Source organism: Corythoichthys intestinalis, chromosome 15 (assembly GCF_030265065.1).
Source record: "Corythoichthys intestinalis isolate RoL2023-P3 chromosome 15, ASM3026506v1, whole genome shotgun sequence".
Classification (NCBI taxonomy): Eukaryota; Metazoa; Chordata; class Actinopteri; order Syngnathiformes; family Syngnathidae; genus Corythoichthys; species Corythoichthys intestinalis.
In genome coordinates this window covers 21,748,116-21,760,743 of record NC_080409.1, presented here as the reverse complement: position 1 = coordinate 21,760,743, position 12,628 = coordinate 21,748,116, and the positions used below count along the sequence as shown (strand labels likewise).

Genomic DNA, 12,628 nt, shown 5'->3' with positions numbered 1-12,628 from the left:
TTTCATTGGCCTATGTTTTAGCACACTTGGCTCTGATTGGTTGAAATTGTAAGCGCCCTCATTTCAGGAAGTGGTGGATATGAACGAAGAACGTCGTTTTTAAAGGACAAAACCTTTTTACAGTATGATTATTTGAAATAATTCGTTTATTTTTTTCAATGAGAATATAACACTACTGCAAGAATCATTGATAGTTCAGTGTAAAGATGACTTTGCATGTTTAATTTCTTCAAGGGTGGGAACTGGAAACTATGGTTTAGTTTTTAATTATTGAACTTCTCAGAAATGGCAGCGATCAGACGTGTGGTGGGCAGTAGGTGGTTACTTCACTCTGAATTTTTAAGAATATCAATTTCTAGATATTTCAAGACCTCGAGCAGCTGCAGGACTGTCATGCCTGCATGGGTCATTGATAAATATGGAAGCAATGACGTTCTGCGATTCACCAAAAACGCCAGCTTCCCAGTCATTAACTACCCAAATGAGGTTATTGTCAAGGTGTTTGCAGCTGGGCTGAATCCAATTGACATCAGCATGAGAGGCGAGTGACACGTTAATGGTCTCAACTGGCTGTGTGACAATAAGATATTGCTTAAATACTCTGGATAAGTACATTTTCAGGTATCTGTACGTTCAGTATTTAGTGTAATTACGATTTTTTTTTTTACTATTACACACCAAGTTTGAAAACGGATATAGGAACTTTCTGCTCTGTCAAGTACATTTGACACATTGGCAATCAGATTTACCCAAATAAACAATGTATCCTACTCTAATTACCACGACATCGACTAAACTCCACTTCACTCAATGTTGGAATTGTGTTTTTATGCCTGTTATATATATATCCTGATAGGCATTCAAACCGCAGTAGGCTAAGCAGATGTTATGAATTTAATATAACAAACTGTAATTGTTTGTACGATTGTGATGTGTTGTAATATATTAGGTGGCTATGGTGCTGCAACACTCTCCATGAAGAGAGACCCTTTGAACATTAATCAGGCGGGCAGTGAATTCCCACTCATCCTTGGAAGGGACGTGTCTGGGGTTATCATGGAGTGTGGCCTGGATGTGAAGTACTTCAAAGAAAGGGATGAGGTAAAAATAAAAGTGACACACCACTTTTTGTCTGTATACAGTGTGTAGTATACATATAACCGGTCTTGCATGGAGCCGCGCGACGCGATCCGTCCCCCTCGTCCAGGTCAGGACTAGTACCTGCACTGCACGACGCATCGAGCACAGCAGGTGGGTGCGCTGACCACTATGCCAAAAGCCAGTGTTCTGTCAAATTTTTCACCTTCATGATATTTTGCTTCCAAAGATTTTGTGGCGGTGAATAAGTCCTCTTTTACATTCCACTGGACTCTCAATGTTATCCAAAGGTGTAGATAAACAAGTTACATCATAAACAGACATGTGCAACATGAAAATGGCGTAAATTAATGCTTAACGACACGGCGAAGATGTTAGCAATGAGAGAGTGGCTTGCAGTTGTTGCGTGCAGTTAACATGGCAGGATGTGTCTGAGGAGAACTTTTCTATATGATCAAACATTAGTAATTATGGCTTTCTTTAAAGGTTGTAGTGCAGACATGTCCAAAGTCCGGCCCGGGGGCCAAATGCGGCCCGTGGTCAAATTTCATCCGGCCCGCAGCCTCTGTCATAAAATCAATAACGTCTGGCTCGCACACAGACTTAATAAATTGGTCAACAGTACTGCAATCAGCATATGAAGTAGCGTACACACGAAATGCGGCTCCTCATTTACCCACTAAAAGGCAGCAGCACTTTAACCCTTTATTGCCAAATGTATCACATTTGATAAACCTAAAATGTCATGATTTTGAGACTAATTTAGAATTTTGACATTTCTTTTTAGAAAAACAAAATGATGGCTGCAAGTCAACACATGCATCTGCAGGTTCCATGAGGAAAAAAAACATGATACTGTTGATATTAGAACACTTATTACACATATTCATTTTGACTTTTCTTTTTACAAATTTGAAAAATAGGTTTCATTAGGACCTTATTTTTCACATTTTGGGATTCTCTGATAATTTTTTCATGTTGCAGGTATTTAAGGGGTAAGCAACATTACTACGTGTGACCCATCACTTCCATTTTCTAAAATGGCGACAACAAAAAAAGAAAGTTGACTGTGACGGCCAACGCTTCAATGATAGGTGGAAATTGGACTATTTCTTCACTAAAATACGCAACAACTGTGTCTTGCCTCATTTGCAAAGAGACAGTCGCTGTTTTTAAAGATTTCAATGTGAGGCGATATTACCAAACAAGACACGCTGACATGTACGACAAGATTACAGGGAAGATACGCAGCGAGAAATTGAAGCAACTTGAAACTAGTTTAATTTCACAGCAGTCGTATTTCGCAATAGCCCGAGAGTCAAAAGAGAATGCCACTAAGGCTAGTTGCGAGATTGTTGAAATTATTCATTAAAAAAATAATAAAACAAATGTGACACACTGAATGGTGAGCTAATTTTTCTTAAATATATTGTTCTACGTAAAGGACGTCAGCCAAAGTCAGCCCCCCACATTTTTAACTCGTCAAATCTGGCCCCCTTTGCAAAAAGTTCTGACACCCCTGTTGTAGTGTTTACTTTGGAACCGCTGCATTCGCGGCCATTTTTAACATTGCGTTCATGCGCAGAACCGCAAAGGTGCAATTTACGATGGGGTGCAAAATTTGACAACACCGGGCTAGCAGCCTTAGCTGTCAGTGCACCCTTTTGAAGGCATCGGATGGGAGGTTTCTTTGTACTGCTCACAGCGGACACCTGTTACATAGAGTACACAATCACAGACAGTGGTACCTCGACATACGATCGCTTCGACACACGATCTTTTTGACATCCGACGTAAAATTTGACTCACCATTTGTTTCTACACCCGACGACATACTTGAAATACGACACGATTTATGACAGCGCCGCAGTTTGTTTTCCCGCATAACGGATACACGGCGGATTTTTTTGTGTGAGAGAAATCAACATGGGTTCAAAGAATGTTAGTGCAGGTGGTGAAAAAGGGGAAATGGTGAGGCTTACCATTGGAGTGAAAATGGAAATGATAGAAAAATATGAGCGTAGTGTGCCGTCCGTGAACTGGCTCGACAATCTGACCGTAGAATGTCTACGATCTCAACGGTAATCCTCAGACCTCCAGCTGCCAGTCTTTATAAGTTAATGTGATAAGTATTATTGTGTTAACATCGCCAAAAAATTGCCAGCTTTGTCAGGTTTTAATCATTCATTTCAGAACAAATGGAAAGTCCTCCTCTCTCACGCTGTCCAGTCAGCCACACGGTGCGTTCAGGTACACCACACAAAACACATCCGCCACATTAGAACCCAATTAATTACATTATTACAGGTTTTATTATTATTACGATTTTTATTCATAATTTATTTGTTTTGCTCTGTGTAATTGCTACGTGCAATAGGACCAGCAGCATTTATTAAGGATTTAGTGTAGGTTTTCGGGCTGTGGAACGAATTAATGGAATTATAATGTGTTGTCATGGGAAAATCCTGCTCGACGTACGACCATTTCGACTTACAAACAAGGTCATGGAACGATCTAACTTCGTATTTAGTGTTACCACTGTAGTTGAAACCAGCAGAAGTGTGCATACTCTATATGAAAACAATACTTGACTATGACTAAGCCAGGTATAAAAAATATAAAGGCATATTTTATTTAAAATTTTCTAGAACCGTTTGTTTTGGCTGATGGCGAATTTTCCTGAAAACCTCCGGACAACATACCGTAATCCGGAATGTCCATGAGGGGTGACTATTGACATTGGCATCACTGCATATTGCTTGGGCTGTCATTTAGTATACCGTAACATGTAAGTCAAAAAGTTGGGCTGTGTGTCCTCCTCAGGTATGGGCTTCGATACCACCATGGAAGCGGGGCAGCCTGGCTGAGTTTGTTGTACTGAGTGCCAATGAGGTAACAATTGCATGATGATGATGATGCAGTATTACTTGTAAAGGTGAACGTGTTTGTACCTCTATACTCAGGTTTCCCTCAAACCAAAGACACTAAGCCACACAGAGGCTGCAGCAATCCCTTATGTGGCGAACACAGCTTGGTCGGCACTTGTCAACACTGGAGGGCTCACCAAAGATAACTGTGCTAAGAAACGGTGTGGGAACACACACACTCACATTGTTACACGCGCTTTTTTAATTCACACACGCTTTTTCACTTATTATTGTTTTTTTTTTTTTTTATGGTAGATCTGAATTCCTTTTAATGCTGAAACAATTTTCCTGTGACTTGGGAGAGTTTCAAACACTCCCTTAATGGTTGTTTATGTGGTGAAAGAATAAACATGAGGACAAGGGATACATAATAGAACAAAAACACAATGAAAATATGTGGTACATAAGTAGTGTTAAAGTATTCTCGACTCCATATACAACACAATGCGTGAGAAAAAACCCACACCTGTTATAAAGAGGGAGGACAGGAAAGATTAGTCTAAGACCGTGCACATAACGGAAAACTGATGCTTTTGTTTGACCCTTGTTCTTCTCCGTCACAGTGTTCTGATCCTTGGAGGGTCCGGGGGAGTGGGAACATTTGCCATCCAGGTAAAGTTCAAGATTGCAAGGACGCGTCCGGCATACATTCATATTTCAAATAATCTTGATATTCTTGTTATTGTTTAAGATGCTGAAAGCGTGGGGAGCTCACGTGACCGTAACATGCTCCCAGAATGCCACGCGTTTTGTAAGGGGGCTCGGAGCGGACCACGTGGTGGATTACACAGCCGGCCCTGTCGAAGTGCCACTCGCTGCTCTAGACAAGTGAGAACAAGCACGCATCTTTCTTTTGGTGTTGGGGTCAGTAGGGCTGGACACTATGACTTAAACAATAAAATCTCGTTTTTCCTTCTAAAATTGTATTTCCTATTGTAATGAAATTTTGTGTAATTTTACCAAACAAGTTTTTGAATTTTTTTTTCCTTCACCAGTGACTTGCATTGACTTTCAAAGCAATAACAGAAATGCCTATCTTTCCATCCCACCCATCTCCACCTCATCAAGGTTTGACCTGGTCCTGGATAACATTGGTGGCAGCACAGAACGTTGGGCGTTGGATCTACTCAAGCCGTGGAGTGGCGCCAAGTACGTCACTCTAGTTACGCCCTTCCTCCAAAACACTGACACCCTGGGCATTGCTGATGGAATGATGCAGACCGCTGCCACTGTGGCCAGCAAGGCCCTCAAGGTAGGGTAACATTCTCCTTGACAACTCTGTCACAACTGTTTATCCCCAATCTGATCACGTGATTGGAAATCGGGCCAATCGCGGCATTTTTCAAAGTATCAGAATCAGATGAAAAGGATTTGGTTTTGAATTTAAAAATATATTCATGTTTTTCTGCTTCATGATCGTACAGCGCCACAGCCTCTCACCCTCTCTCCTGCTAAGCAGTGCGACCAAACTGTTTGCCTTTGTCACCAGTGCAGCTGGCGTTTGGTACTTAACGTTAACGATGATTGACAGGTTTGAAGCTTTAATCTGGCCTGAGAAGCCTTGGTAGCTCTACGATCAAAGGCACAAATGTGTTAATCATCGTTGAAGGGATCCTCAATCTATAAGACAAGTAATTCTTAAAAGAATAATGTTAGCATGAGTTATAATAATTTGATATTAAAACACCCCTCAATGTTTTGGTTTTAATAAAATTTGTAAAATTATTTTAAGTGATAGTTTGCCATTCTTGTTGACGTCGTAGTGCAGTAACGTCACCGGGACTGTTGCCGAACTTCCAGCGTGTCACTTGTTAGCTACCCCAATATGACGTTGGTTCTGCCCTTCCAATTTGAACCAGATCGGAAAAGTGAAGAGCAGGACAGCACTGTCGGTCGTTAACAACACGAACAGCAAAGGCAAAATGCAGAGCAGGAAATACCTGATAAGACAAGAGTTGGGCAAAACTGGTGATGTACTCGCGGCAAGTGCGTCTCAATGACATCGGAGCGAGAGAGTGTATGCTGTTGAGAACTCCGGTTTTTGTTGGCAGATCTTCAAGAAAAGCTATTGCGTGATCAAACTTAGCCCAGTATAATTATGTAGATCAGGGGTTCCCAACCTATTCCACTAAGGCACACTGTGGGTGCAGGATTTCATTCTTACCAAACAAGATGACAACACTTTTTCCCCAATCTGGTGTTTTACAAGTGCAATCAGTTGATTGCAGTCAGGTGTGGCTTGTTTTAGCAGAAGCCTCATTGGTTCAACTGTCTCTGCTGGATCGGCTGGAACAAAAACCAGGACCCACAGTGTGCCTTGAGGACTGGGTTGAAAACCCCTGATGTAGATTGTTAGCATCCAGAGCTGTCGTGTGCTTTACATACAGTACAGGCCAAAAGTTTGAACACTTTGTCATCCGTGCATTTTTATTTTCATGACTATTGACATTATAAACTCTCACTGAAGGTAATGAAACTATGAATGCACATGTGTGATAGGATAGGATCGGAGTCGTGTCGTGGCTGTCCTCATTAAATTCGTCATCTGGATCGGGTGTCCTCCATGTCTTGTACATCCAACTCACGTTTAGCTACGTAAGGGTGGTCCATATTAAGTGCTCGGTGCGCATCAGCTGGCCACTGTACCATTGCATCGGACGTGTTCGGATCAGTTTGAGTTGCAGCATTTATATTAGGTGAATACTGAACAGACACGCTTACTGCCTGATGAACTGACAGTAGAAGTGAATTATTAGCTTCCTCTGTAACTATGCCCGAAGTTTCGCCTGTAGCGACAGGAGCGGCTTGGCTGCTTAAGAGAGTGGCCAGAGTGTCTTGTCTTTGGCGCTTTATTTCACTCGATATCCGAGGCACGTTGAGGCTTCTTGTGAGGGAAAATAGTTGGAACAGCATTTGGTTTTGGTCTACGCTTATATCCAGCCGCTCCGGTGAGCTCTTTCATAAGTTGTAGTCGAATAAAAGCCTCGAACCCGGTAGGAGAAAAATGGCGAGAACAAAGCCTTAGGTCCTTGGAAAGTTTTGCCAGTCTGCCGGCATTTTCCCAAACCTTTCTCCTCTTCTTGTCAACAGGAAATCTGTGGAGACTCACGTCACTCCCCTTGTTTCCATTTGACTGGAAATTGCATCCAAAAGCAGCACATCGTGGCATTTTACTTCACAAATTTAGGCAGCAATACGCAATTGTTGTACACGCTACACATTTGGAAACATCCCATTTACGTCATCATTCCAAGCCCGCAAAACATGGCGCCAGCTATTGGTCAAAATATGTACTAAATATTATAAAATATTGCCATTGATTTAACATTTTATGTTTCTAACCACATACAGTGGGGCAAATAAGTATTTAGTCAACTGCCAATTGTGCAAGTTCTCCTACTTGAAAAGATTAGAGAGGCCTGTAATTGTCAGCATGGGTAAAAAATATACCATGAGAGACAGAATCTGGAAAAATAAAAACAAAAGATTACATTGTTTGATTTTTAAAGAATTTATTTCCAAATTAGAGTGGAAAATAAGTATTTGGTCACCTACAAACAAGCAAGATTGTCAAAGAGGTGTAACGTCTTCTAACGAGGTTTAATGAGGCTCCACTTGTTATCTGTATTAAGTGGCACCTGTTTTAACTCATCGGTATAAAAGACACCTGTCCACAACCTCAGTCAGTCACACTCCAAACAACCTCAGTCAGTCACACTCCAAACTCCACTATGGTCAAGACCAAAGTGCTGTCGAAGGACACCAGAAACAAAATTGTAGACCTGCACCAGGCTGGGAAGACTGAATCTGGAATAGGTAAAACGCTTGGTGTAAAGAAATCGGGGGCTCCATCTCACCCCGTGGCGTCAAAATGAGAACAAGAACGGTGAGCAAAAATCCCAGAACCACACAGGGGGGACCTAGTGAATGACCTACAGAGAGCTGGGACCACAGTAACAAAGGCTACTATCAGTAACACAATGCATGCCAGGGACTCAAATCCTGCACTGCCAGACGTGTCCCCCTGCTGAAGCCAGTACACGTCCAGGCCCGTCTGCGGTTCGCTAGAGAGCATTTGGATGATCCAGAAGAGGACTGGGAGAATGTGGTACGGTCAGATGAAACCAAAATAAAACATTTTGGTAGAAACACAGGTTCTCGTGTTTGGAGGAGAAAGAATACTGAATTGCATCCGAAGAACACCATACCCACTGTGAAGCATGGGGGTGGAAACATCATCTTTTGGGGCTGTTTTTCTGCAAAGGGATCAGGACGACTGATCTGTGTAAAGGAAAGAATGAATGGGGCCATGTATCGAGAGATTTTGAGTGAAAATCTCCTTCCATCAGCAAGGGCATTGAAGATGAGACGTGGCTGGGTCTTTCAGCATGACAATGATCCCAAACACACAGTAAGGGCAACAAAGGAGTGGCTTCGTAAGAAGCATTTCAAGGTCCTGGAGTGGCCTAGCCAGTCTCCAGATCTCAACCCCATAGAAAATCTGTGGAGGGAGTTGAAAGTCTGTGTTGCCCAACGACCGCCCCAAAACATCACTGCTCTAGAGGAGATCTGCATGGAGGATAGGGCCAAAATACCAACAACAGTGTGTGAAAAGCTTGTGAAGACGTTTGGCCTCCGTTATTGCCAAGAAAGGTACGTAACAAAGTAATGAGATGAACTTTTGGTATTGACCAAATACTTATTTTCCACCATAATTTGCAAATAAATTCTTTAAAAGTCAAAAAATGTGATTTTCTGTTTTTTTTTTTTTTCCACATTCTGTCTTTAATGGTTGAGGTTTACCCATGTTGACAATTACAGGCCTCTCTAATATATTCAAGTGGGAGAACTTGCACAATTATTGGTTGACTAAATACTTATTTGCCCCACTGTATTTTAGTACAAGAGAACAATTGTGGTTTATTAGAGCCTACATGTATTTAAGGTCGAGGATCCCTTTAATCCTGCTGCCCAGTCTGAAGTGTGCTGTGCCAACCCATTTATTGTGTAAGTGAAAGGCTGTTCTCGGCAGCATGAGCGTCAAAGCTTCAGTGTTATTAGTTAGTTAGTTAGTGTTATTATTATATTATATATATTAGTAGACTTACTTAATGAAGCATTTAATAAAGACAAGCCTTTTTCTAAGTTACTCTTTTTTAAAAATAATTCACGTCATGAAGGCGGCACGGTGGGACAGTGGTTAGCACGTCCACCTCACAGTTCTGGGATTGTGGGTACAACTTCGGCTCTGGCCTTCCTGTGTGGAGTTTGCATGTTCTTCCCATGCCTGCGTGGTTTTTGCAAGGTTTCCTGCCACATCCCAAAAAAACGTGCATGGCATGCTGATTGAACACTCCAAATTGTCCGTAGATGTGAGTGTGGGCGTGAATGGTTGTGTGTCTATGTGCCCTGCGAATAGCTGGCAACCTGTTCAGGGTGTACCCTGACTTCTGCCTGGAGTTAGCTGTAGGTACAGGGAAGCATGCTCAGATACAAAGTTACTGGTAATACGAGATCATTTTGAAGGCCTTGAAACGATCCCCGTAAACTAGAAGGGAACATGTTAGAGAACACACGTCAAATTCATTTCTTTTGTCATACATAGGATGTGACCGCACCCTGCTATCAAAAGCTGACACTCTTGCCTTGCGGCCCTTGTTGTATAATGTAATTTAATATTTACATAGGAAACCAAGAGAAACATCCATCCAACTCAAACTCATGTGACCTTTAGTGTTTGACAGCAACACATTAACAGCAACACACTAAACGAACACGTCTCCTCACTGCATAAATGTGCAACCCGAATATAATGTAAACAATGCTTGCCAACTTGGAACAATGACTACCAGTCGTTGCAACAGCAAAGCTACAAAACAGGTGCGCATGTAGGAGGTCCAACCTATCGCTGGAACCCTCCAGAATGAAGGAAAAATACTAAGTTCATTCATGAACGTACACAGATAAACATTCCCTCGCATATCTAAACATGTGGCTGCACTCGGCTAAAATGTACACCCGCGCTGGCAGCCTGGCGCACAACTTTCTCAGTCCCAAAACACTTAGCGTGTGTGACTCCAGACCAAAACACGAACTAAGGGGTTACCATGGAAACGAACACGTAGTGGGAACCTTTCTAGCATTTTCTATTCAAAATGCTCTTCGTACATGACTACAATAGTCTTCATTCTACAAACATTATGAGGCAATAACCAAGTAGTTACACACAAACACTCAGCAAACCAATTTTAATCAGATTACTGTTTTGGCATTAGATTATCTTTACTGAAAGAAAGTAATCAGATTACAGTTACGCGTTACTGTGCACAATAACTATTTTTGGTCAAGGTTTCTTCTATAATCCTGTGCAATTTACATTACGTACATAAATAGTCTTGGGACGGTGAGACTATTTTGAATTGGAGGTATCATGGATCATCGATTGGGTTTAACAGTCACACTTATTATATACTATAGGTCTGTATGTAAAAATTTCAGCAGCACTAAAATTAGCAGTGCTTGAAAAACTCAGTAGTGATTTAAGGGGATTTTTGTGATGGCTTTCAGTACATTCTGGGACGCCCCCATTTTTTGGGCACTCACCGCTTTTTTGAAACACCAATGATGTGAATGGAAGACCTCAGCAATTAGTACGGATTTGTATTGAGAGAGACTGGTGTTTTAATATCCCTAAAAAATCAATCACCAAAATACATGTGCGCATCCCCACTCATTCCTACGTCAGTCTCATATCTGCTCAGCACGGCCAAGATGCAGTGTGGGGAAATATGCTATATTCTTGTTTTATATAGAACGGACTACAAATCTAGAAAATCTTGTGGATGAAAAGCAGGCGTTTCGGGGAAGGGTTCATTATTTACAGATTGTCGATAACAGTGAAATGAATGCCAATTTCGCTTTGCTGAGCAAAAAGAGTGTTTATAAATGAAGAATCGATCATCTTAGCTAAAGGAGTCTCGTCAGTATTGTATAAATTAATGAAGGAGTGCCATGTATTTTGTCCATTGAAATACCATGAACCCGTGACCTTGACCTAACAATTTGAGAATTGTGGGCCCCTTATGACTCTCTTCGCTTTCTTTTGTGGTCTTGCCAAACAAAAACATTACTTTGGCGCCCTCTTGTGTTTCATCTTGTTGCAGAGGAACTTGCATTTGTTTCCTTTTTTTGTGCCTTGCAGCATCTTGTTAAGGGGGTCCACTATCGTTGGGGATTTTTTGCACCAAGCGGTCCAGCATTGGATGAAATAAGGGAGATGGTAGATGCAGGCCAGGTATGTTAAAACTTCGTTTCGATAATGCGCTGATGAATAACAAGGATAACTTTGTCCTTGCAAATGATTACAAATGCAATGTTTTTCAGTTAAAGTATATATTGTGAATAACGCAGTGATATGTTACCATCATTAGATATTTTTTTTGTTTGATCAGTGGATGCCTGTGAAAAGGAAAATTTGATTAGTTAATAAAGGCTCAGCTCACTCTTCTCGTGCTGGTCTCATCTGCAGATCCATGCAGTTGTAGAAGAAACCTTCAGCTTTACACAGGTGCCTCAAGCCTTTGCCAAGGTGGAGAAAGGGCATGCCCGAGGAAAGACTGTAGTCCAGATCAACGATGGAAGCAAACAATGACAATAATGTGTAGCACCTAATGTGCGTGACTGCTGAAATTGAGTATATACTTTTTAAGTATGCTAAACGCTGGGACTTGTATTTGAATTCTCATGCTATATTAAACTTGTACATTTTGAATAGATTTTTTTTTTTTTAACAGTAGGCGATGATTGCTAATTTTTATCATAAAATCTTACAAACAGGGCGGCACGGTGGCTGAGTGGTTAGCACGTCTGCCTCACAGTTCTGAGATCAAGGGTTCAATCCCGGGCTTCGGCCTTCCTGTGTGGAGTTTGCATGTTCTCCCCGTGCCTGCGTGGGTTTCCTCCGGGAACTCCGGTTTCCTCCCACATCCCAAAAACATGCATGGTAGGCTGATTGAACACTCTAAATTGTCCATAGGTGTGAGTGTGTGCGTGAATGGTTGTGTGTCTCCTTGTGCCCTGCGATTGGCTGGCAACCAATTCAGGGTGTCCCCTGCCTACTGCCCGAAGTTAGCTGGGATAGGCTCCAGCACCTCCGCGACCCTCGTGAGGAATAAGCGGCATGGAAAATGAATGAATGAATGAATCTTACAAACAGCAGTCCAACATTTTCTATTACTCTTGTCCCAATTCAGGAAAGCAGGGACAAATACTCGACAAAATGTAGCAAAAAGCTGAGTATACACAATGGCATCGTTCCCCCCTCTTTGAAAATGTCTGTTGTTTCGGTCAGTCTGAACAGACAAAATTCAGCTTGCAAAATAGAAAATTTTGAGTACAAATAATTGAGTTTGAGTGCAAGGCAACGCATCTTAAAAATCCCTTTTTTGATTCATTGGTGAACTTGTGGCTGTGCACAAATGGACTATACGGTATTATGTATTGCTCTTGAAATAAGCACCGTCCCTCTAGTCCAGTATTCAAATATTACTCATTTTTAACTAAAGGTCAACACTTCATCGCTGTCAATATTGGGGAAGAGGTAA

General features: G+C 41.6%; 1 protein-coding gene across 4 annotated transcripts; it reads left to right on the top strand.

The window, feature by feature from the left end:
* The first annotated feature begins 46 nt into the window (after positions 1-46).
* Positions 47-12,067, top strand: rtn4ip1 (reticulon 4 interacting protein 1). 4 transcript variants are annotated; one of them, XM_057858841.1, is made up of 10 exons: positions 51-122; positions 360-541; positions 950-1,101; positions 3,922-3,990; positions 4,062-4,186; positions 4,589-4,637; positions 4,717-4,853; positions 5,094-5,277; positions 11,227-11,319; positions 11,554-12,063. In XM_057858841.1, the coding sequence occupies exons 2-10, from the start codon at positions 394-396 to the stop codon at positions 11,674-11,676; spliced, it is 1,080 nt and encodes a 359-aa protein (XP_057714824.1). In that variant the 5' UTR covers positions 51-122; positions 360-393; the 3' UTR covers positions 11,677-12,063. The 4 variants fall into 4 exon arrangements, with proteins under 4 accessions (XP_057714826.1, XP_057714824.1, XP_057714823.1 ...); XM_057858843.1 differs by lacking the exon at positions 360-541 and having other exon boundaries at positions 47-122; positions 11,554-12,065; XM_057858840.1 differs by having other exon boundaries at positions 52-541; positions 11,554-12,067.
* Positions 12,068-12,628: the final 561 nt, after the last annotated feature.